Source organism: Panthera pardus, unplaced genomic scaffold (genome assembly GCF_024362965.1).
Source record: "Panthera pardus isolate Hobbes unplaced genomic scaffold, ASM2436296v1 HiC_scaffold_8, whole genome shotgun sequence".
NCBI classification, from domain to species: Eukaryota; Metazoa; Chordata; class Mammalia; order Carnivora; family Felidae; genus Panthera; species Panthera pardus.
The window spans coordinates 150,639,356-150,664,241 of record NW_026527013.1 but is presented as its reverse complement, the minus strand read 5'-3'; the positions used below and the strand labels follow the sequence as shown (position 1 = coordinate 150,664,241).

The 24,886-nt window shown below is 40.0% G+C and overlaps 1 protein-coding gene across 1 annotated transcript in view; it reads left to right on the top strand.

The window, feature by feature from the left end:
• MTPN (myotrophin) overlaps positions 1–24,641 on the top strand; it is a 58,396-nt gene extending 33,755 nt beyond the window's left edge. The window contains exons 2-4 of the mRNA XM_019452862.2: positions 586–699; positions 1,551–1,634; positions 21,405–24,641. Coding sequence (XP_019308407.1) covers positions 586–699; positions 1,551–1,634; positions 21,405–21,491 — 285 coding nt within the window. The 3' untranslated portion in view covers positions 21,492–24,641. The remainder of the gene's footprint in view (positions 1–585; positions 700–1,550; positions 1,635–21,404) is intronic.
• Positions 24,642–24,886: the final 245 nt, after the last annotated feature.

Below are 24,886 nucleotides of genomic sequence, written 5' to 3'. Positions count from 1 at the left end.
GTGATGAGCCAGTTAATGTCTGCCTCGCCACACTAGATAGTGAGCTCTGTGCAATCAGAAGCTCTGATCTTGTTCACCTTTGTCTTCTGTGCACAGTGCTTGCCGTATAGCAGGCCTTTAGTCAATGTTAAATGAAGGAAATGATTCTTAGTAGCAGTACTGACTACGTTGTGATGATGTTGTCTGCTTCCATCAAAGGAGTGATGCTTTCCTTAAAGTAAAAGACAGGTCCTGTGATCTGGGTAAAATCTCAGTATTTGAACTTACCAGTCTTTTCTGGCCACATCTTAACATTATGCTGACTGAACCCCTTGGAAATAGAGCGCCGTAACATATTTCATTACATTTAGCATCATTGTCTGTTTCCAGTTTGACTGATCACGATTGAATTACTGCCGTACTGCATATGTGCTGTTGCACAGAATTTAATTTCAACTTCTTGGTTACTTATTTCACTTTGCAGGAAATGTGACTGTTTCGTGGAACTCTTAGGCTTTTAAGAAAGTGAAAATACTGGGTATCTCATGTCCCATCTTCCATCTACCATCCATCTAAATACCATTTTCATTTGGCTTCTCTTATAAGGGAGAAGATGTCAACCGGACACTAGAAGGTGGAAGGAAGCCTCTTCATTATGCAGCAGATTGTGGGCAGCTTGAAATCCTGGAATTTCTGCTGCTGAAAGGAGCAGATATTAATGTATGTAAAGAACGTGGTCATTCTAGAAAAAAAAATCCTGTTGTATGCCTTGGGTAATTGTTTTCTAGTCTTATAAAATAGAAATATAGTCTGAGATTATACCAAATTTCCTATAACCTAGAAATATATAGTTGGCATTTTTTTTTAAATAAGCAGAACAAACAGACTTTCTTAAATGGATAAAACCGTGAGTTAGGATGCTTCATTTTTAAGTTCTACAGCAACTTGAGAGTTAACACTGTCACTGTCTATAGGTGGCAAATGGCTGTCATGCAATGGAGGATAGGACTATGTAGTCCTAGAATAAATCCAGACTGGAGTTTTGGACAAAGGTCAGTAGGCAAATGGTCAGACAGGAGCGGTCACCTCCTGGCTCTTGCCTTTTACAGCTTTTCAGGGTTTTGGAAAAATGTTTAGCCATGACAGCAAGTGAGATGAACTTTACACATTTCAGGGGACACTATGTCACCCGGCCCCATTGTGGCAGCCTTGTCCCTCTCATTGGCTATTTTCTACCCCCTCTCTTCCCTTCCTGGGCCTCATTCGCATTCCTACAACATCGTGAGGACTTGGGGCTCAGAGAGGCCAGACAATTGCCACAGTGTAAGTGGCAGAGCCAAGGTTTGAGCTGAAGTCAAAGCCCTGTGCCCTCTACTTCACTAGGCTGATACTCAAGGAGACGCTGCTTATGGGCTTGGGCCCCGGCAGCTCTCTAAGAGGCTGAAAACTTGTAGCCTTGAAGGGATTTTGTGTAACAAGGCAAAGGGGTAAACGTTGATAGTTCTCTGATCAAATCTAGAAGGAAGGAAGAAATGAAAACTAAAGTCGTTTTTTAATCTCTTATTTCATAGGCTCCGGATAAACATCATATTACCCCTCTTCTGTCTGCTGTCTATGAAGGTCATGTTTCCTGTGTGAAATTGCTTCTGTCAAAGGTGAGATCAATTGCTAATTGTCTTAAAGTTTTTATTTAAAATTCCAGTGAACATCCAGTGAACATCAGTTTCAACACTACTTCATATATCACCTAGTGCTCATCACAACAAGCTCACTCCTTAATCCCCATCACTTACTTCACCCTTCCCACCTCCCTTCTGGTAACCATCAGTTTATTCTCTACAGTTAAGAGTCTGTTTCTTAGTTTGTATTTTTCTTTTCTCTCTTGGTCATTTCTTCTTTAAATTCTACATATGAGTGAAATCATATGGTATTTGTCTTTCTCTGACTCATTTTGCTCAGCATAATACTCTAACTCCATCCATGTTGTTGCAAATGGCAAGATTTCATTCTTTTTTATCGCTGAGTAATATTCCATTGTATGCACCCCGTCTTTATCAATCAGTAGCCACTTAAGCTGTTTCCATAATTTGGCTGTTGTAGATAATGCTACTGTAAACATCGGGGTGCATGTATCCCTTTGAATTAGCGTATTTGTATTCTTTGGGTAAAAACCTAGTAGTGCAGTTGCTGGATCATAGGGTAGTTTCATTTTTAACTTTTTGAGGAACTTCCATACTGTTTTCCAGAGTGGCTGCCCCGGTTTGCATTCCCACCAACGGTGCAAAAGGGCTCCCCTTTCTCCACATCTTCACCAACACCTGTTTGTTTCTTGTGTTGTTGATTTTAGCCATTCTGACAGGTGTGAGGTGATATATCATTGTAGTTTTGATTTGCATTTCCCTGATGATCAGTGATGTTGGCCATCTGGATATCATCTTTGGAAGAATGTTCTTGTCTTCTGCCCATTTTTAATCATCGTCTTTTGGTTTTTAAGCTTTGGAAGTTCTTTATATATTTTGGATACTAACCCTTTATCAGATAAGTCATTTGCAGATATCTTCTCCCATTCTGTAGGTTGCTTTTTAGTTTTGTTGATGGTTTCCTTCACTGTGAAGAAGGTTTTTATTTTGACGAAGTCCCAGTAGTTTATTTTTACTTTTGCCTAAGGAGACACCTGGGGAAAGAAGATGCTATAGCCGATATCAAAGAAATTACTTACCATGTTCTCTCTTAGGATTTTTATAGTTTCAGGTCTCAAATTTAGGTCTTTCATCCATGTTGAATTTATTTTTGTGTTATGGTATAAGAAAGTGGTCAGTTCCATGCTTTTGCACTTTGCTGTCCAGTTTTCCCACCATCATTTGTTGAAGACATAGTCTTTTTCCCGTTGGATATTCTTTCCAGCTTTGTCAAAGCTTAATTGACCATATAGTTGTAGGTTCATTTTTGGGTTTTCTGTTCTATTCCATTGATCTGTGTGTCTGTTTTTGTGCCAGTACCATACTATTTTAGTTACTACAGCTTTGTACTATAATTTGAAACCCAGAATTGTGATGCCTGCAGCTTTGTTTTTCTTTTTCAAGGGTGCTTTGGCTATTCGGGGTCTTTTGTGGCTCACGAACTGTTACCAGTTCATGATGGATAAGAAGGTTGGGCTAGAATAAATCAATCCAGCCTCCTTCATCAAGAGTATCTTGCGATGAAAAAACAAGTTAGCTGAACTAAGCATTGTACTCAGTGATGTAGAAAATATTCTGGACTCCTAACCATTTGCAGACTGGTACCAGGTTTAGAGACCACACTTTAGCCCTTGTATGAAATTTGTAAGCTCCATTTTCTGTCGTACATACTGAGTGAGATTGTTATTAGAGGCAGTTTGCTGTAAATAGGAGCCCTCCAAGTCGTCTGGTGTCTTGATGTGCTTGAGGTCCTGGTAAATTTGGAATTTTCTGGTGTTGACTCTTAGAGGGCGTTCAAAATCCAGCTTCAACAAACCAGTCAGTTGCAGCATTTCTAGCCATGTTACATGGAACCTGCAGGTGTTGGAAGACAAGAAATCTTTGTAAAATAAGGCACCAGGATTAATCCTAAGCTTGTCATTTCATTGGCATAGACTGGAAAATGCTCTTTATAGCATTTCACTTGGGATTTTAAAATAAGTCCTGTTGAAGGAAGAAAGATAGAAAAATGAGTAAATGTATATAAAGCATTTTGCCACAGTGCCTAACACATAAGTGTTCAATAAATAGTAGCTTTTATTTTAACTAAGACTGAGGAGGATTTTTAGCTTCATAGAGATAGCTTCAGTAAGATTTAGAAAAAATTGGGAAAGAAGGTTAGCATGTTTGTCTCTTAACACTTTATTGATACTTTTTTTAATTTACCCATAGCTGCATGTTAAACACAATTACTAAATTTCTTTAGGTGTGTGGTTGTTACTGGTTTGGTGTTGGGTTTTTATTTTGGGAGAAGAGATATATATTAATAGTAATTTTTAGATACTACACATTCTATCGATAGGAATAATGTGGTTCTCCCAAAGCCAAAACAAATGGAAATATTCTTGGTTACTGTAGAGGATCTAGAATCTGTCGTAGGATGTGCTCCCCAAAATTTCCAGTCACTGTGTCTCCTCACTGTCCATCCCTCCCCCACACCCATGACGAGATTTTTTTAAGTACCTTTGAAAACTACTGGATAATTTCATCCCTCGGAGAATATTTTTGCTTACCGTATTCAAAACTGGTTGTCACGGGCTGCAACTATTGATTCACAGTTTGTTAAAGATTTGTGTAATTCCAATATTTTATTAGTTAGAACTCTTTATACTGCAAGTAACTAAACCCAGCTCAGATAGGCTGAAACAGTAAAGAGATCGTGTTGACTCACATAACTCTACCGTTGAGGCACGTAGCCTCGCCCTGGGCTTGAGCCACGTTACCAGGATCTGATTTCTCTTTGCCTCTCAGCTGTTCCTCAGCATAGACTTAATTTAATGCCCTCGGCCTCGATATATCTGCTAAGCGTATAGTAAAAGAAACTGTAATATTACTATCTTGTGTATTTGAAAATTGTTAAGAGTAAATCTTACAAGTTCTCATCACAAGAAAAAGACTAACTCGTGAGGTATGATAGATATTAACGAAACTTATTGTGATAATCAGTTTGTAATCTATGCATGTATCAAATCATTGTTATAACATTTGTATTAGTTTAAGGGATACATATGTCACTTATGCCCAAAAACTTAATTCGTAAGTCACAGTAAAAGATAAAACACACTTTCTTCCTCCCCCTTTCACTCTCCCTGATATTTTTCTACCCAGCTAAGGTTTTGTTCTCTGAAAATAAAAACCTCCATGGGATCCTTTTTAGCTTAGGCTGTATCTAATGGTTATTAAATGAGAGGCTCCTAATAAGCATGCTCTTTCTTCTTAGCCGTATCTCAAATTCTGTATTTCTTTCTGGTAAGTTTCTCTTTCCTCACAGGACAAACAAAAAAACCCAGTTATGGTCATGCCAGAGAAGTCCTGAAACCCTTGCTCTGTATTCCTTATTCCCAAAGCATGGTGCTCCAGGTCCCTGAGACATGACTGTAAGATTCCATTGTTAAAGAATCTTCTGGCTTGATGTGTATATACATTAGGCCCTAACATGGTTTCTTAGAAGGGTCTCTGTAATTATGTACTCTTCTGCTAAATTATTGGTTGTAAGTTGAGTTGTTTGACTTTTAACTAGCTTATTTATTTTTACTTGTAACTGTAATACTGTTATTTTATTTGTGTATGAGTCTTGATTTTTGGAGCTAAGTGACATTCAGAGGTGGCTCTGTTGATGGCAGATCAATTGTACCCATGCAGAGCTATTATTTTAGATGAAAGAGTTTTTTTTACCTTTATGAAAGCAGCATAGGAAAATTTAGTTCTGCTTTTTCAAAATTACTTTTTTTATTGCATAACCTTCTTTAATGGATACCCTATAGTTTTGTTAGCCCGATTTTTTTTGGAAATTGATTGTGCTTTCAGAAATCCTTAGTTGCTAAAATAAGGCTATTCCAGTGCATTTTTTTGTTGTTGTTACGATCAATGCTTGTATTATGAAATCTGGTTCTGCCTTTTATCAAAAGTTAGAATCCTTATGGATTATTACGAATTTGTGTTAAAAGTACTTAGTTTGAGAAGTTTACCAAATTGGCGTTTTTAATTTATTATCCAGCTGGTATATCATTAGTATAGAAAAAAAAAACAAAGTTAAAAACTCAGTGTGATCACAACTAATAGGGAAGAAAGAGAAAACCACTAAAACAAAAGAAAGGAGGGTTACTAGAATGATATCAAATCAGTAAGTGATAGTATATCACATAGTTGGGACAAGTTTTCGTGTTTGGTTCTCCTTTAGTGCAGTGGAAGATGAAGTCTATGACACAAGTGGGAATTTAAAACATTTAATCCTTGATTGTCCATATAGTAAAAGAAAAAACTTTTACAGGGATAGTTATGAGAAATGTAACACGTATATTTCTGTACGTAAAAGTTATTTGGCCTGATTTTTGAGCTAGAAATTTTAAAAAAAAGAAGAAGATCAATACATGTGGGACTTCCACTTCGAGATGGAGGCCTGAGCACATGCCATGGTATGAGGTTCATTAGAGAAGACATTGTAATGAATCCTTCAGACACAGGAAGCAGAGGGGATGGCACTGAGGAAAATAACATGCCCCGACACGAGCAAGAGAGTGTCATTGCAAAAGGTAGGAACTGATCCAGGGTGGCTCCAAGCCTTGAAGTGGTTAGTACCCTGAGCAAGAAACAAGTGAAGACTGGATACACCATAAACCCAAAGAGAAAAACCGAGAGGCAAGAAGGATCGTAAGAAATTAGTATATGAAAAAATCTAAGTGAATATTAAAATAAAAAACAAACACTAAAGTTAAAAAAAATAAGCTAGGAAAACAAAATGAGGTAGGGGCGCCTGGGTGGCTCAGTCAGTCAAGCGTCCCACTTCGGCTCAGGTCATGATCTCATGGTTCATAGGTTTGAGCTCCATGTCGGCCTCTGTGCTGACAGCTCAGCCTGGAGCCTGCTTTGGATTCTGTGTCTCCATCTCTCTTTGCCCTCCCCCTACTCTCTTTCTCTCTCTCCCTCAAAAATAAATAAATATTTCTAAAAATTTTTTTAAAAAGCTAAAACTACATAATTGCTGAATGGTAAGATGGTGATCAAAGTTCCTGGTACTTCCACAACATCCAGAGCACATGAAAAATACTATGCAAAACTGGTGAGAAGAGACAAGGGAAAAGAGACAGAACAGGTCAAAATGCAGGCTCAAGAAGCCTCCTGAGTAGCAGTAGCAGAGGAGGAAGAAGCCCAAGCAAGAGTGTGAAACACACATCCAGGATAGAGAAGTGGCAACCAACGAGCACAACAGCAGTGAAAAGGCCAGACCTGATAAGACTTCTACCTGTTTTTATCAAAGCAAAACAGACTGTTTAAGTATATATCATTTTGAATTGTAATGATCTCAGTTGAATAAAGGTTTTTGGGTTTTGCCTTTAAAATCTTAAAAAGTGATAAAAAGTCATGTATGACTTTGAAGACCATGTGTTTTCTGGCATAACTCTGCCACTCTAAAACTGCCATAGACAAACTAGAACAAATACTGAAATTTGTGTGGAATCACAGGAGACCCTGAATAGCCAAAGCTGGAGGCATCACAGTCTCTAATTTCAAGATACCTGCTACAAAGCTTTAATAAAACAGTATGGTGTTGGCACAAAAATACACACATTCTGTCCAGTGGACTAGAATAGAGCCCAGAAACAAACCCATGCTTAATATGGTTAACCTTTGACATTGGCCTTAGCAACATTTTCTAAGGCAAGGAAAAGAAAAGAAAAATAGACTACTGGGACTATACCAAAATAAGAAGCCTTTGCACAGTGAAAGACACTATTAACAAAATGAAAAGGCAGCCTACTAAATGAGAGATTTACAACTGATACATTCAATAAGGGGTTAATATCCCAAATATATAAACCTACAGCTCAACACCAAAAAAAAAAAAAAACAAAAAACACTACACAAATAGACACTTTTCCAAAGAGCACATGTAAATGGCCAATAGACACATGAAAAGATGCTCAACATCATGAATCATTAGAGAAATATAAATCAAACCCACAGTGAAATAGTACCTTAACACCAGCCAGAATGGTTAGTGTCGAAAAGACAAGGAATAACAAAGGTCAAGGATGGGGGGAAAAGGTAGCCATTGTGCATTGTTGGTGGGAATGTAGATTGGTATAGCCATTGTAGAAAACAGTGTAGAAGTTTCTTTAAAATTTTTTAAGTAGAACTACCATACAATACAGTAATTCCACTACTGGGTATTTATCCAAAGAAAACCAAAATACTAATACAAAAAGGTTTATGCACTCCTGTGTTTATTGCAGCAATCTAGAGTCCATAGATTAATGGATAGAAGAGATACACACACACACACACACACACACACACACACACACACAGTGGAATATTACTCAGCCATGAAAAAGTATGCAGTCTTGCCATTTGTTACAGCATGGATGGCTCTAGAAGGTATTATGCTAAGTGAAGTCAGTCAGAGAAAGACAAATACCATACGATTTCACTTATAAGTGAACTTTTTTGCTAAAAAGCAAAACAAAAAAGCAGAAACAGAGTCATAATCTGTTTACAGAGAGGAGGGAAAGAGGAGGATGGGCAAGGTGGGCAAAAGGGAGTGGGAGGTACAGGCTTCCAATTATGGACTGTGTAAGTCACAGGGATGAAAGGTGCCGCACAAGAATATGGTCAGTAGCGTCGTCTTAGGGTTTTATGGTGACAGATGGTAGCTGCACTTGTGCTGAGATTCCATAATGTATAGAGTTGTCCAATCCCTGTTGTATACGTGAAACTAATATAACATTGTATGTCGACTGTAATTCTAAAAAGCTGTCCTACACAGTACAGAAATGAGCAAGCATGGCTGCATTCCAGTAAAACTTTACTTACAAAAACCAGCATCTGGGTCACAGTTTGCTGACCGCTGTTCTAGCTCATGAATAGTTTGGAATTTATAGTGCACGTCATGTTAAGGTTCTAGCCCTCAGTAGGAACATGACCCTTCCTAAGTGATGCAAGTTAAGAATGTAGCTGTCATCCTGGATGCTTTTTTCCGACTCTGCTAGTGCTCATTTGTTGAAAAGTTTTATCATCAACTAGTGTAGCCAAACAAGAGCTTACAGGACGATGATCTGGAATTTTCACTGTTTATTCCTGATTAAAATCTCATATGCCTGAGAAATAGCATCTTTTCATGAACACATTAGTTAAAAGGTTAAGCATGAAATGATACTCGTGAATTAAAATATTAGCCAGTAGACTTTCATAAGTCCAAAATTAATTTCTTTTTCACAGCTGTATTTATTTTGATAGACATAAAATTGGTATCTTCTAGTTTGGTTAAAGATACAATTTTCTGAGAGAAATGTTTGCCTCTAGCAAACTCTCCGTTAGACATTTCCTATAATATTGTTATGGTATATAGTATCTGACATCTATCAACATTTCTACATTAATACTTACTAAAATTCCTTATAATTTATGTAATGCCTTATAATTTATATGTTCATAATTGGATTTTAAGAAGTATCCTTGTTTCCTAATCCTAAGGAAAACCATTTCGAAATAAATCAATGTGGGGGAAAGGGAAATATTTAAATGTTTGCTTCTATACCTCAGTTAAAGGTATTAAGTTTGGGGCGCCGGGATGGCTCAGTTGGTTAAGCATCCAACTTTGGCTGGGGTCATGATCTCACGGTTCATGAGTTCAAGCCCCGCATCAGGCTCTGTGCAGACAGTTCAGAGCCTGGAGCCTGCTTCGGATTCTGTGTGTGTGTGTGTGTGTGTCTCTCTCTCTCTCTGCTCTTGCTCTCGCTCTCTTTCTCCCTCTCTCAAAAATAAACATTCAAGAAAGAAAAACATGTTAAGTTTGCTACAATGTAGAATGTAGACAGATAAGCTATGTCATTTACTCTGGTGTGTTCATATTGTCTTCATGTAAGTATATGCTGCTATTAAAAATATAAGTATATGCTATTACTAAAAATGACCAACTTCCTGTGAGAACAAGAATTCTTTTAAAGAGAAAAAGTTGTACCCTAGCATGTGAGAATGAAAATCTTGTGAATTGAAAATTTAGCGAAAGTTTTATTTATTTTTAAAAAAATTTTTTTAAGGTTTATTTATTTTTGAGACGGAGAGAGACAGAGCATGAACGGGGGAGGGTCAGAGAGAAGGAGACACAGAATCTGAAACAGGCTCCAGGTTCTGAGCTGGCAGCACAGAGCCCGACACGGGGTTCGGACTCACGGACCACGAGATCGTGACCTGAGCCGAAGTCGGACGCTTAACCGACTGAGCCACCCAGGCGCCCCTAGCGAAAGTTTTAAAACACTAATTACTGTTTTATTCCTAGATTACAAACCTACAGCATACTTAAATTATTATTATAAACTGTCATTTGTTATTAGTGATATTTAGCACATTACGCTATAACTGAGAGGAGGAAATCCAAAGAAAATTTGGCTTTGTTTTCCATTATTTCTCTGCTTCACATTGTGTCAAAGAAGTTACCTCCTTAGCAAGTCTACTGTAACCATACGACAAAATAGGTAACCGCTAATTGTGCGACACCAATTTTAGTGACTCATAGCTGTGTAAAGACCACTCTCGAAGTTACTTGCTTCTGTTTGAGTAGGATAAATGAGTGAGGTACAGACACAAAGGTTTGCTCAGCTATCTTTCCTTTTATTAAAAGGAAGTCAAACTACTAATGTTTTACATAAAGTATGTCTTAGAGTAAAAAATACTAAAACTCAGTCTACGAAAATTTAGAACATTGATGTTTTTACTGAACATATTTGTGTTCTATTTAAATATCAAGCAGCCAGTTAATGATAAAAACTGAATACCCCCCTCAAATGCCAGCATCGTCAAATCCTCCAAGGGTCTGTCTGTGGTACCGATTTTTGCCGCTTGAGCTGAGAATTAAATGTGTAAGATACAGAGATTGGGAAGTCACCCTTCTCAGCATAAACAAATATGTACTTGCAGTTAGAACCCTTTTTCCCTCTGATTACTCACTGCCGCATCCCCAGAAAAACCTAGACAGCTTTACATGTGCTCAAGCGCGGATTTTATGATTGCTCGGAACCCCCAAGTTCTGTTCCATCTAACTTAGGCAGGTTTGGTTTTAAAAGCATTTCAGGACCGGTGACCCTCACTGAACTCAGCGATGCCTTTCTGAATTACTTTAAAAAGAAACTGCATTGTCAGAATTGATCCAGCTCTGAATTTCACCACTTAAATAACGGAGAGACCAGTTGTTACACTGTTGCCCAAATCTCCTACACAAATGTACCCATTGTTAGCTTGTTGTTTTAAACCATTTAGATCTTTCAGCCTGGCGTCCTTATGAAGTACTTCTGGTCAGTGACCTACTTACCGGGTGCGGTGGTGCCACACACACCACCCCCAAGTTGAGTTCTCAGTTCTGCCTCATAATCACTTTGTGGTTTTGAGCAAGTTCCTTCACATGTAATCCTAAGCTTGCTCTTCTGCAGCACAGAGCCAGTAGAGTAGTCCCCCGCCCGCCTCATCCAGAGTTTTGCTTTTCATGGTTTTAGTCACCCGCGTCCAGCCACAGTCCGGATTCAGGTGATCCTCCTTCTGACTGTCCTCAGAAGGTCGTTCGTAGCCGAACGCCGTGCGACCGTGCCTGCGTCGTTCACCCCGTTCATTACATCTCCCGAGGCATCTGATCATCTCCCGTCACCACACTTAAAGGGACCACCTGCACCTCTTCCTTTCCCTTGAACACTTAGAGGCCAGTATAGGCTGACTGATTGGCCCACTTCAATACTGTTGTGTTTCAGGGGGCAGGGAGGCCGGAGGATCGGGAGAGAGGGTAACAGCCAGTCGGTGAACAGTCAATACACGTAAGGTCATCTGTCGATAAGTTTGCCATCTCACAGGGTCACAGTGCATGGTGTGCCAAAACAGTTACAGTGGGAACGAAGATCACTGATGCCAGATCCCCAAAACAGAAGAAATGAAAAAGTTTCACATACTGTAAGAATTACCAAAATGTGACACAGAGACAGGAAATGAGCAAACGCTGTTAGAAGAGTGGCACTCATAGACTTGCTTGACCCACGGCTGTTAGAAGAGTGGCACTCATAGACTTGCTTGACCCACGGTTCCCACAAGCCTTTACTTTGTTAAAAAACAAGAACACTGTATCGGCAAAGCACACTGAAGCAGAACACATTAAATCGAGGTGTGCCTGTATTTACCATGCTGACTTATGTTTGCATACGCGATCCTTTCCTTTGTCCTCTCCAGATTATGAACAGATGCAGAGAACCAGCCTCTTGTTCTCTTTAACGCCCCAGGATAGGAGTTGACAAACAGTCTCTGCAAAGGACCAAAAATAAATACTTGAGGCTTTGCAGACCATAAGGTGTCTGTTACAGCTACCCAGCTCTGCGGTTGTAGCACAAAAGCAGCCATAAGCAACATGTTAAAAATAATAATAATAAGCATGACTGTGTTCTAGTAAAACTGTATCAAAACGATGTCCGGTAATTCACAGAAACTTTATAAATGTTTGTTGAATAGACTTAGGAATTGGTCATCTCTGCAAATGTTCTTTAGCTGGAAAGGGTTCAACAGATGACACACTGTATCTATAGTTGTACAGGGTTCTTCATTTCCCTGTAGCAGGAGCCACAGAAATGTTGAGAATACCTAAAGTTAATAAATTGTAGAATCTGGGTCTCATCCTAACCTTTTTAGGAGAAAAGCCATAGGTCATTTTTTTTTTTTTTTTTTTTTTTTTTTTAGTTTATTTATTTTGAGAGAGAGAGAGAGAGAGTGAGGGAATGGCAGAGAGGGAGAGAGAGTCCCAAACAGGGCTCAAACCCACAAACCGTGAGATCATGACCTGAGCCCAAATCAAGAGCCAAACACTCAACCAGGTGAGCCACGCAGGCACCCCAGCCCTCGGTCATTTTTAACTAAAGCTGACACGGAACACGAGATGTGGAGTCAGAAAGCTCTAGTTACCATTACTTGCTGACTGACTTTGGGCAAGTTTCTTAACCTCTCTGAGCTTAAATTAAATCTCTATTAAAAAGATAACAGTGCCTACTTTACAGGGCTGCTGTGAGGATAAAATGAGATGATATATATGTAGTATTAGGTTAAAAACTCAAAACTGCTACAAAATTTAAGAAACCTAACATTCACTGTGTTGAGTATTGTATTAGGTTTTTGGGGTGCCCAGCAATATTCTTTACTGTGATACCTGTATCAATATGTAAATTAAATGCACGGTTAAATCCCGTACCAGTAAATAACATTATACGACATGTGTAAATGTAGGTATTTGAATAATTTTTTAAATGTTACTGTTTTAGTAGATTCCAGAATTGAATTGTGTAAGTTCTACAGTAATGGTAATGTTTAAATGTGTTTTCAAACAGTTGAAAGTTCCCAGGTTCTGAGCATCTTCTCCTACTACAGTGTAACTATGAACAGGTGCCCCAAATCATGAGATAATTCTTGAGAAGCAGTATCTCGAGACAGTTCTAAAATGTGTATGAATTGACTGATTCGAAATAAGGAATTCACAGTATTCTAACACAGTGACTAGCTTTGGTGCATATATACACAAGATGGTAGAAAAGGTAGTTTTTCCTTTTAATGTGGTGAATATATGTGATCGCTGAGGGCGATTGATGTTACTGATACTCGTTTGCACTGTGACCCACATGTAAATTTTTGTTGAGCATCTGCTGTATCCCAGGCGTCGTCCTACGTGGTGAGGGTACAGAGATGAATATGACAAGACCCCTGCCCTCATGGAGCCCCACCTAATTTGGGGGGGACAGGTCTGTTAACCTAATTAACAGACTGTGGTAAGAGCCTTAAAAGAAATGGAGTCCAGCTATAACCAAAACTACCACGGTGATTTCAACAGGAAAATGACTCATAACAAGATGTCTGAAGGGATGCAGTCCGAGGCTGGGCATCAACGTCCCACACTCCCTTCTCCTCCATCTTCCCTGTCTTAGGGTCACAAGAGGACTGCTGAACCTGTAGGCATTGCGTCTGTGTTTTGGATGGGAGCAGGAGAAGAGAGCTAAGGACTCTTTGCTTTTCAGGAAAGCCCTCCATAGGGGAGACCGAATTGGTGTCAGATGGCCCTGTGTAGCTCTGAGGGAGTTGGGGATTCAGTTTCTCTTCCACCTCTGTAGCAGAGGAAAGCCAGGAAGAAGGGGGTGCACTGGACACCCGCTGAGCCCAGCCCCAGTATCTACTTTGAAGTAGAATCAGCAAGTGCCAGAGATATACAGGGGAAGGGAGAGCCAACTGCCTGGGAAATTCGGGTCTTCACAGAGAATGGACCAGTTGAGTAAGTTCAACTCGGGTGGTGAAAGGGGGAGGACAAAGCACTTTTTTGTTCCTTTTTGAATTTTGAGAGTCCTTATGAGATCTGTAATATCAGATAAAAGGAAACATGCCATATTCATTCAGGCATTCATTTTGTGTTTGATTCTAATGAACTTTCTGTCCAGAAGTGAGTTGACTGTCCAACCACGGTTGCTGAATTTTTATGTTTTTAGCTAGCTACCTTGTAGACTATTCTATTCAAGGACAGAGATAGCAGGACTTAACTTTTTTTTTTTTTTTTTTACAATCCCTGTATTCTACAATTTACTGTCAAGTAATACTTGATTATCTAAGCCTGTGACTTTTCAAGATCAAGAAGTTACTTGTAATGTCTTAAAGCTTTTACTCCCTAGAATGGTAAACGGCCTGCCTGTGTATTTGGGCCACTTGGCCATAATGACCATTTCCTTCTTCAGGAAACATTAGTCACCTGAATCCTGCTCTAAATATAGGCAGATGAGCCTAGTCCTGATTCTCTAATCAGATGTCAGAACTGAAGGGCCTCCAGTGTTGAAATTACCTGAAGATAATTAAACATTTTATATATTATGCCTAATGAGCAACCTGTTCACAGTGGCAGTACTTTGTTGATCTGCTTATAGTAATTTGTAACGAATAATTTTGTTTCTTCCAGTCCCTTAGTGTGTATGTATATTCCCTATCTTTATCAATTAATTTAATAAACGTTTATTGACCGCCTGTTACTGATCCTCTGTAAGGCCTTGGGAATCCTAAGACTTACCAGCTTGGTTCCTGCTTCAACGTATTTAGTCTAGTAGGGGGAGAGAAAGACCTAAAACAAGCGCATTAAAGGGTTGTGATTGCTGTGGCAGGAATTTATATGTGACATAGTAGGGATCTGAAGGCAGAAGAGGTCAAGTGTGGTCCTAGGGGTCAAGGGGATAGTGTGTTTTGAGTAAGAATGCCATTACAACTTCAGGCACCATGATTCATAAAGCACCTGTCATGTAATTTATAAAAAGCATTTGACACTTGAGCTGAATCTTAGACACTTTTGTCCGGGAATCTAATAGAGAAGTGGGGTACCATTCTAAAGAGAAGCAACAATGTGAGAAAAGTCACAGGGACACAGAGAGACCCTGCGACGTTAGGGTAAGGTTTAAAAAAAATAAAAAATAAAATAAAAGCAAGCTCACAGCTACAGCATTCACTATAAAGGATTTAACAAGAAATAGGACTAGAGAGGTCAGTAGTGAGCAGATTATGCCTTGTGTCATACTATTTATTTTCATTCTCTTCTTTGAGGATGCCATTAAGACTTTTTTGGTAGGTGAGTAGTCGTGTGATCAGACTTGGATTTTAACGAACATCACCCAAACAGATGTATGGAGTCTGAATTAAAATGGTGTAAGAAGTGAAAAAAAGATAGGAAATTATTGAATGTCGTGGCTGCAAGGACATATGAGAAATGTTAAGAATAGTCTCCTCTAAAGACTTGGTCAATTTATGGAAAGAGCCTAAATGTCCATCAACTGATGAATGGATAAAGAAATTGTGGTTTATATACACAATGGAGTACTACGTGGCAATGAGAAAGAATGAAATATGGCCCTTTGTAGCAACGTGGATGGAACTGGAGAGTGTGATGCTAAGTGAAATAAGCCATACAGAGAAAGACGGATACCATATGTTTTCACTCTTATGTGGATCCTGAGAAACTTAACAGAAACCCATGGGGGAGGGGAAGGAAAAAAAAAAAAAAAAGAGGTTAGAGTGGGAGAGAGCCAAAGCATAAAGACTGTTAAAAACTGAGAACAGGGGCCCCTGGGTGGTTCGGTCGGTTGGGCGGCCGACTTCGGCTCAGGTCATGATCTCGTGGTCCGTGAGTTCGAGCCCTGCGTAGGGGTCTCTGCTGACAGCTCAGAGCCTGGAGCCTGTTTCAGATTCTGTGTCTCCCTCTCTCTGACCCTCCCCCGTTCATGCTCTGTCTCTCTCTGTCTCAAAAATAAATAAACGTTAAAAAAAAAAAATTTTTTAACTGAGAACAAACTGAGGGCTGATGGAGGGTGGGAGGGAGGGGAGGGTGGGTGATGGGTATTGAGGAGGGCACCTTTTGGGATGAGCACTGGGTGTTGTATGGAAACCAATTTGACGATAAATTTCATATATTGAAGAAAAAAAAAAAAAAGACTTGGTGATTGATGACATGCGAAGTAGCAAGAACTACATGGAGTCCGCACATTTTCCAGAAGATGATGCTGGTCTTTATCATCATAAAAAATACTGAAAAAGGGACAAGTCTGTAGGAAAAGATTAATTATGGTGGAGACAAATGTAGAGGTGAGCTTCAACCAGATGATGAGGACACTAACATGGGAAAAGGGACCTACATCCTTAAATGATCTTACAGGATAGAATGATCCTACCAACTTTGATACTCTTAGCACTAGACTGTCTGAGAGAATAAAATTACATTGTTAAAACTGACGTAATACCCAAAGTGATCTACTCAGCGCAACCCCAAAATCCAGTGGTACTTTCACAGATACAGAACAAACAATCCCAGACTTTATATGTGGAACGACAAAAGACTCCCAATAGCCAAAGCACTCTTGAGAAAGAAGAATAAAGCTGGAGGCCTCACACTTCGTGATCAAAACATTATAAAGCTTATAGAATTTAAAACAGTAATGTGTTAGCATAAAAATAGATTCACAGATCAGTGCAACAGAATAGAGCGCCCAGAATTAAACCCATACCTATATGGTCAATAATTTACAACACAGGAGCCAAGAATATACAGTGTGGAAATGGCAGTCTCTTCAATAAATGGTGCTGGGAAAACCAAACAGCCACATGAAGAAGAATGAAACTGGACAACCATCTTACACCTTGCACAAAAACCAACTAAAAATGGATTGAGACCTGAAATCATAAAACATCTGGAAGAGAACACAGGGGTTAATAATCTCCTTGACATTTGCTTTGGCAGTGATTTTTTTGGATTTGACACCAAAAGCAGGGACGACAAAGCAAAAATAAATGCATGGGACTGCAGCAAACAAAAAGGCATCCATACAGCGAAGGAAATTAAGAAAATGAAAAGGCAGCCTATGGAAAGAGAGAAAATATTTGCTGATCATATATATAAGGGGTTAATATCCAAAACATTATACAGAATTGCCATAACTCAATGGAAGAAAAAAAATCTGAATAAAATACAGATAGAGGACCTGAACATTTTTCCAAAGATGCCACACATGCCAGCAGGTACATGTAAAGTTGCTTCACTAGTCATCAGGGAAATGCAAATCAAAGCCGCAATGAGCTACCACCTCTCACCTGTTAGAATGGCTGTCATCGAAAAGATAAGACAGCAAGCGTTAGCAAGGATATGAAGAAAAGGGAGCCCTTGCATACTGTTGTAAGAATGTAAATCGGTGTCACCACTATGGAAAAGAGTATGGGAGTTCCTCAAAAAAATTAAAAATAGAACTACCACATGATCCAGCAATTCTGCTGCTGGGTATGTATCTGAAGGCAGTGAAATCACCATCTTGAAAAGATACCCACAACCCCTGTGTTCAGTGCAGCATTGTTGACAGTAGCCAAGACATGGAAACAACCTGAGTGTCCATCGAGAAATAAATGGATAAAGAAAATGTGATCTGTCATGCACGCACACAGGAATATTATTATTCAGCCATTAAAGGAAATTCTGCCACTTGCAGCAACATAAATGGACCTTCAGGGCATTATGCTAAGTGAAATAAGTCAGACCATAGTATAGAGAGAGAACCAATACTATATAATGTCACGTGTATGTGGAATCTTTAAAGAAACAAAATACTGTGCTCATAGGTGCATTGAACAGACCGGTGGTTGCCAGAAGTGGGAGGTTTGGGGCAGTGGCTGAAATGGGTGAAGGTTGTCATAAGATACAAACTTAACGGTTGAAAGATAAAGAAGTCCTGGGGATGTAATACACATCACGGTGACTATAAAGGATAAAAAAGAAACTTTACAGAACAGAATATAAAAGCTCGTCTTGACAAAATAAAAAAGCTGGCAAGTTAAGAGATAGAAGGAGTGATGGGAAGGCAGATAATCTTACAGAGGGATGAGATACTGTCAGAACTGATGGAACAAGAAATAAAGGCTTAAATAAGTGTCATTGGTCACACCTGGGTGACTCAACTAGTTAGTCAGACTCTTGACTTTGGCTCAGGTCATGATCTCATAGTTTTGAGATCAAGCCCCATGTGGGGCTCCATGCTGAGCGTGGAGCCTGCTTGAAAGTCTCTCCCTCTGCCCCTCCTCCCCCAACCCCCACGCACACACATGTGCACACTCTCAAAAAATAAGAGTTATAAAAAGTTAAAAATGTCATTTAAATTTATGAAGAAAGAGAAATTGATGTTTTAAATACAGGAAATTGGGAGGGTCTGGAGAAGAAGGTGGTGGTGAGCTAAAGCCTCACCCATGTAGCAGGAAGTAAGAAGGTAGTATCTAAAGTTAATAATGCAAATAGTACCCTGAGTATATTATTGAGAGCTACGAAAATCATCACTAGAATTAAAACCAAATGATTAAAAAGTTTCTTCAAATCAAATACACCAATTTATGTAAGTTTTTTAGTAACTGCATTAAGTACTAAAAAAATGTTTTAATTTTCGTATCCACATTGACAAAACTGGTTCATCTTTTTCAGAACTGGTTTGACTTCGTTAAATTTATTCCTAAGTATTTTTTTTTCTTTTTGATGCTATTGTAAATGGAACTGTTTTCTCAATTTCATTTTTGAAATTTGAATAGTCAACCTTTTATCTTATGAAATGCCCATCTTTGTAATAATACTGGTTAATTTTAAAGTTTCTGTTGTCTGACATGTAGTCACTCTAGTTCTTCTAGGGTTCCTCATTTATGTTTAAAAGACATACGTTTTCAGCATATGCTTATTTTTAGAACAAAAGTGTAGACAAACAGTAAAATGTTAACAAAAAAGTGTCTTACAGACTTACGAGTTTTTTGGGTTTTTGTATATTCTGAGTTCTGTGATGAGTCTATTAAAATTAGGGGGGAAAGTGACTTCGGTGAATCAGCTAGATTTGTTTTGTTGTTGCAAATGGCAGAAATTAACAGATAGATATCAGGCATTTTTTAAGACTAGTCCAGAACCAACAGGAAGCTGGAGGACCAGGCTCACCGGGGCGGGAAGATGGCAGCTGCAGGACTCCAGATGGCAGGAAGTCCTCAGTGGTCTCTTTCGGGTTATGCCACCCGAGAAGTGAGCTCTTCTTATTCTCTCTTTTGATCTCCAGTCGAGATTCAGAATTCAGAAGTGAGAGTCCTGCATGCGTCAGGTAAACCTTTGACACTCCACGGTGAGGAAAGTCCATGGCACCTTGAGTTACATAGTCCCAGGACTCTACACAGTGGGGACAAAGGATTCCCCAAAATGAAATCCGGATGCTGTTTTCAGAAGAAGGGAAATGAACTCTGGCCGCTAAAACGCAACAGATGTTCGCTATAATATTTAACTTTTTGTCAGTGCCCGATTATAGTTTATCATGCTAATCGTGAAAGCAGCTGGGAAAGGAGACGGTTTGAACAGAGCGGTCCCAATTACTGCCGCACAACCTGTGGAGGACTTACCCCATCGAAGTTCTCACTCACACATTTCTCTCCCAGTTGACTAGGAGTTCGGCTGCGTTCCACCAAGCAGTTAAGTTCAGTTACAAAATGAGGAAACGGAAACTGTTACAATCGTATTGGGGAGGACTTTACAACAATTTAACTAACACCTCCTAGAATGCCATCTCCTTCTTGGCTTACCTAATCAACTTGTGCTTATTCATCGAGACTCAGCTCAAGCATTACCTCCTCCAGGAAACCTTTTTCCCTTACATCCTCCTAGCACATCCCACTGTGGTTAACAGATCACTCTTATTCTTGTCCCCTCTGTCACAGTGGTTCATGTGTCTGTCTCCCACTAGTCAGACTGCCAGACTATCTTGGTTTTCTTTGATTCTCCTGCTCCTTACAAAGTGTCTACACATTCCCTAAATATTTGTTGAATGAGTGGCTGTCCGAGCAAAGGGGGAAGGCATCTTGTATAGAACCCAAGATGTATAACGACATGATGAGGGGGCCCTACGAGTAGAGCAGTGAGACATAAATGGGAGAAGAGACCCCTGGGCTTGACTCGAGTTGGTCTCTAAGTGACCATTTCTACCAAGTTTAGAGAATTCTGTAGGTCTTACAGAGGAACAGTGGAGATTTGGCAGGAGGAGAAAGGTGAGACGCTAGAGGCTGGTTGATGACTAAACACTGGTTGGGGCTGTAACTAGCGAGGAGAACCCCTGGATGGTGGAATATTGGGGTCTCTGGGAGTTTAACAAGTTCTGACCTGGCTTGGGAACAAATTCACCCCCCAGGTGATTGGCACTTTTGTAGGTATTGGGAACCCAGCGGTAATTAATACAGATGGATTCACCCTCCCACGGAGCTTCATTCTAGTAAAGCAGCTAAAACAACAGACACAAAGGTGTGTGTGTGTGTGTGTGTGTGTGTGTGTGTATGCAGTCTCAAAACTGAAATGCCGTGTTGCAAGTGAAATATTCCAGAGCCACACTCTCCAGGTAAAGCTTTGGAGCAGGCTGGAGAGGATTTCCCTAGGGTACAGAAGGGACCTCCTTCCATAGCCCACATAGCAGTCATTTACTGCTCAGTTTTTGTAAACATAATGACCAATATTACACAGTGTTCTTTAGGATTGTGTCTAAAATAAATGGTTTGTAAGCTCTGAATTTTAGAAATGTGCCATATTCATGCACTCTCCACAAAGTGTTAAAAAAGAAAAACAATTTTGTCACAGTAATACTTTCTTCTTTAGCGAAAGTGATTCCCCCATTTTTGTTTTTGTTAGAGAGAGAGAATAAGCAAGGGGGGACGGGGAGGGGGCAGGGCAGAGGATCCAAAGCAAGGTCTGCACTGCCTTCAGAGAGCCCAACTTGGGGCTCGAACTCAGAAACCATGAGATCATGACTTAAGCCGAAGTCAGCTGCTTCACCGACTGGGCCACCCAGCTCCCCTCCCCACTGTTGTATATTATAGACAGAGATGATCTTTTAAAGCTTAACGGGTGCATGGTAGTCTAAAATGAAAGGCAGTCATTGCCTGTTCTTGGCAAGTTGTGTTTGTAACTTACAGTTCGTAGTGCCCAAAAAATAATTTGGTATTTTTACCACTTAATCTTACAACCTAGCCAAGTACTTCGGGGAGGGGGGGGGGGTTCTTCAGTAGAAGGCACTCCATTAGTTTGGGGATTATTAATTCTGGACATAAACATTAGCCTGGGCAGATAATGGAGTTCTCTTCTGTCACGGTGGACTCATTTAGTATTAACGCTCTTCCCTCTCTTTTCAGGGTGCTGATAAGTCTGTGAAAGGTCCAGATGGACTAACTGCCTTTGAAGCCACTGACAACCAGGCAATCAAAGCTCTTCTTCAGTGATGGACGGATGGGCTGACAGCTCTGGAAGAAGGGCTCTCCTGTGGCCTCACACTGCTGCCTGTCTGTCTGTCACTCTCTATCTGCCAGCTTCTTCAGCTAAATACTTTACGAGGGGTGAGGGGAGAGAGAAATTCATAACAAATCAGACTACCAGAAAAAAACATGTTTTGGAAGAGAGGAGAAAACCGTGATCAGGCTTTTACTCGGATTCCTGATCAAGTCCGTCTCTTTTCCATTTCCAACAAAATATACCGCTCATTCCCAAGGGAGAACCAAGACAAAATACGCCAGTAACATTTGACCTTTTCAGCTCCCTAGCTAGTTTATTCATTAGGTTGTGTCGAGGGTCTGACTATCCCAAGGCCAGCTCTCCGTGTGTGCAGCCCTAACTGTGCGAGCAGCGGCGGCTGCTGTGACGTAACTCTGGGTGCTGAGATCAGCAATCGGCTCTAGCCTTCTGCCTTAAGACGCACTGTCCTGGGGGCCTCCTGGCGGAGTTCAGAGCGCTGCCCGTGGTCGGCGACCAAATCTTCCCTCGGCGACTTGCAGCTTTACGTGGGAGCTCAGTTAAGGTGAGGGGGCACACTCCTAAATTGCTGGATGACTCAACTTTGGATTTCCTCTCCCCTTTCACATGGGTGTCATGTGTCTTTAGATAAAACTGACTAGTTTTATTTATAAAATCTTAAATTTTGGAAGCCTAAAGGAGAAATCATTCCAGTGTGCATATTTTTTTTTTCTCCTCTAGATTCAGACGTTTTTAGAGCATTCAAACACTTTCAAACTCCTGCTGGTAGTAAAAGGGGATTTAAACATAGAGTCATAGCCATAGCCTGTGAGTGTCATACAGAGAACAGTTGTCTTAGTACCTACGGATTTTCTTCATTTGCTCTTTGAATGGATTGGCCTCGATTATGTTTGGAGAATCAAGGAACATTCTTTGGAAATCCTCTGTCAGACCCACCTTGGATGCTGATTGCTCACTGCACCAAAGCTGTCACTGGGGTGAGATTTACAATCTGGACAAGTTGAGCCCCGTCCCTTCAAAAATACGCTTGTTACCAGGTTTCCCCAAGTTGTCGATAGGCTTCTGCTGAACATCTGCCAACCCACCTACATGATCTATTTTTGTTTTCTAAACCATTCATCACATTAAGTGTGACATCTGCAAAATGTATTCCATGTTCTTAAAATGCAGTGCCCTAAAATGGGTGTTAAGACCTGCAGGAAGTATTCAGACACATGTTCCAAAGTTTATTCCATGAGCAGTGCAAGTAATTAAAACATATACCCTTAAATTTGCTATCCTGCATTTAAAGTATTGATTCCTTTGACTTGCCATCCATAAAAGCTTGCTAAAAATGTTAGGGTTTTTTCCTTAGCCAAATCATGCAATAATTGAATGTACCTCAAATTTTTAAAGGGGGGGTTGGGTTAGGGACTTCTATTCAGATTGTGGATAACAAAGAATTCATGATGATTTTTTAAGGTAATGTAGCATTCTAAAACAGGGTTAAACTACTATCAAGAATAGCCAGCTAATAACAAATCTTACTGATCGATTGCTGATTGGTTTGTTAGGGTGTGGATTTATGGGTGTGTGTGGGGGGGGGGTGGGTGTGTGTGCGTGCGCTCTCGTGCATGCGTGCGTGTGTATTTTTCCCCCGTGGACTTTTTTTTTTTAATCCTGTGGCTTTTACGCTTACAACTAACCTAACCCTGTAATTCTCCTGCATCCGAGAAAACAATCACAAATAAAATGGTGGTTTAAATACTTTGATAATTTGGCTAATTCTCCAGTCTTAACGCAGCCTATTCGCGTTGGAGTCAAAGTCAGTCAACAGTACTTTATAACATCACTGAGCAGAAACAGACCTATCCTCATTGAAGATGGAGGGCACTTTATCAGTTGGTAGCAACAAGGTGTTTTGGTATCTTTGTTTTCACCTCTTGGCAGAATGCTATGGAAAGGCTTGGATTTTACCCTCTAGAATTTTCACCTTTCCTTTCAAACCTGTGGTAGTTGGCTGTTGCAGAGAGTGCACTGTCCTATCATTCCTAAACCTGGCCTGCTCTCTCCCGTCATCAGGTGTGGAGACCATGTGCTTCTTTGTACAGTTGAGCCTGCGTTTCTTGTAGTGCAGTAGAGGCTACCCCGCCTTCCCTCTTCTTTCTCAGCCATTTCAGAAGCCCCATGGTTTTGGAGCAATTGCTTGAGAAATAACATAAACATAGAATAGACTGGCCAAGATGGTTGACCATTTTTTTTAACTAGTTTATTTATAATGTATTTCTGAACCACTTGGCAGAGAAATTCACAACACTTAATGTTCATTTTTTGAGTAAAGGAAGCTAAAATCATGTCTGCTTTTTGGTACTACATGCATTAGTAGAAGGTTAAGTAAGTTTTGTTCTCCACTGAATATTTAACATCTCAAGAAAAATCTTGCATGTTCTGTAGTTTTGTATGGAGTCATTTTGTATGCACTAGATCAAGTAAAAACAGGTGGTGTGCCTGTTCACGGTAGTGTACTAACAAATTCGCCCTCGCAGCTTCGAACCTGCATCCGCAGACCCAGAGTTGGTGCACAGCACCCGAGAATCCCCAAGTAGCTCTTCTATGCGTCGCTCACCTTCCACAGCCAGTGGGGCACAGAGGAGAGGTAGTTGGGTACAGTGGGTGCGAGCTGCAGGCAAGTAAGGCCCTTTCCTCGTTGATTTCTTTCCCCTCAATAATGGATCCTCAAATCTCTATGTACTGACTTTTTTTTTTTTCCTAAAACTTCAACTGAGCTGCTCTTTACTTCATGCAATATTGTGTACTCGATTGTGTATAGAAGAAGCTGGGGAGAGTGCCCTCCTACGTAAGCAATTGCAGTGTTTTGCATGCAAAATTTTAAGAATTTAAATCGTCCTGATTCTATTTTGTAAATGGAGAAACAATCATATCTTTCTAAGCAGTAATGGAGGAAGACTAGTGCTTTGTGCATTTTGATATATTTGAGTTCGTTTTTTCCCCACAATGTAATACTTTTGACACAGTTGGGTTTCTCATATTATCCTAGTCCATGTACATCCGAATGCTAAATAATACTGTGTTTAAGTTTTGTGTTGCAAGAACAAATGGAATAAACTTGAATTGTGCTACAAGGAATGCATCAGCAGCATTTTTACCACCCCCCCCCCCCCCCCCCCCCCCCGCCCCAGTTACCAGGGCCTTTCTTTGCCAGGCTCCTGTACCACTGTACAGGTCCTGTGACTGACTCTGACTCTTGAGTCATCTCAATTTCCCCCTGCCTCCCACCTCTAGAAAAAAACTAAGTGGAAAGAAACTAAGACATAGGAAAGATTTAATTGAAGTAGAGTTACTACTCATGTGGAAGTTTTGTTTTTCT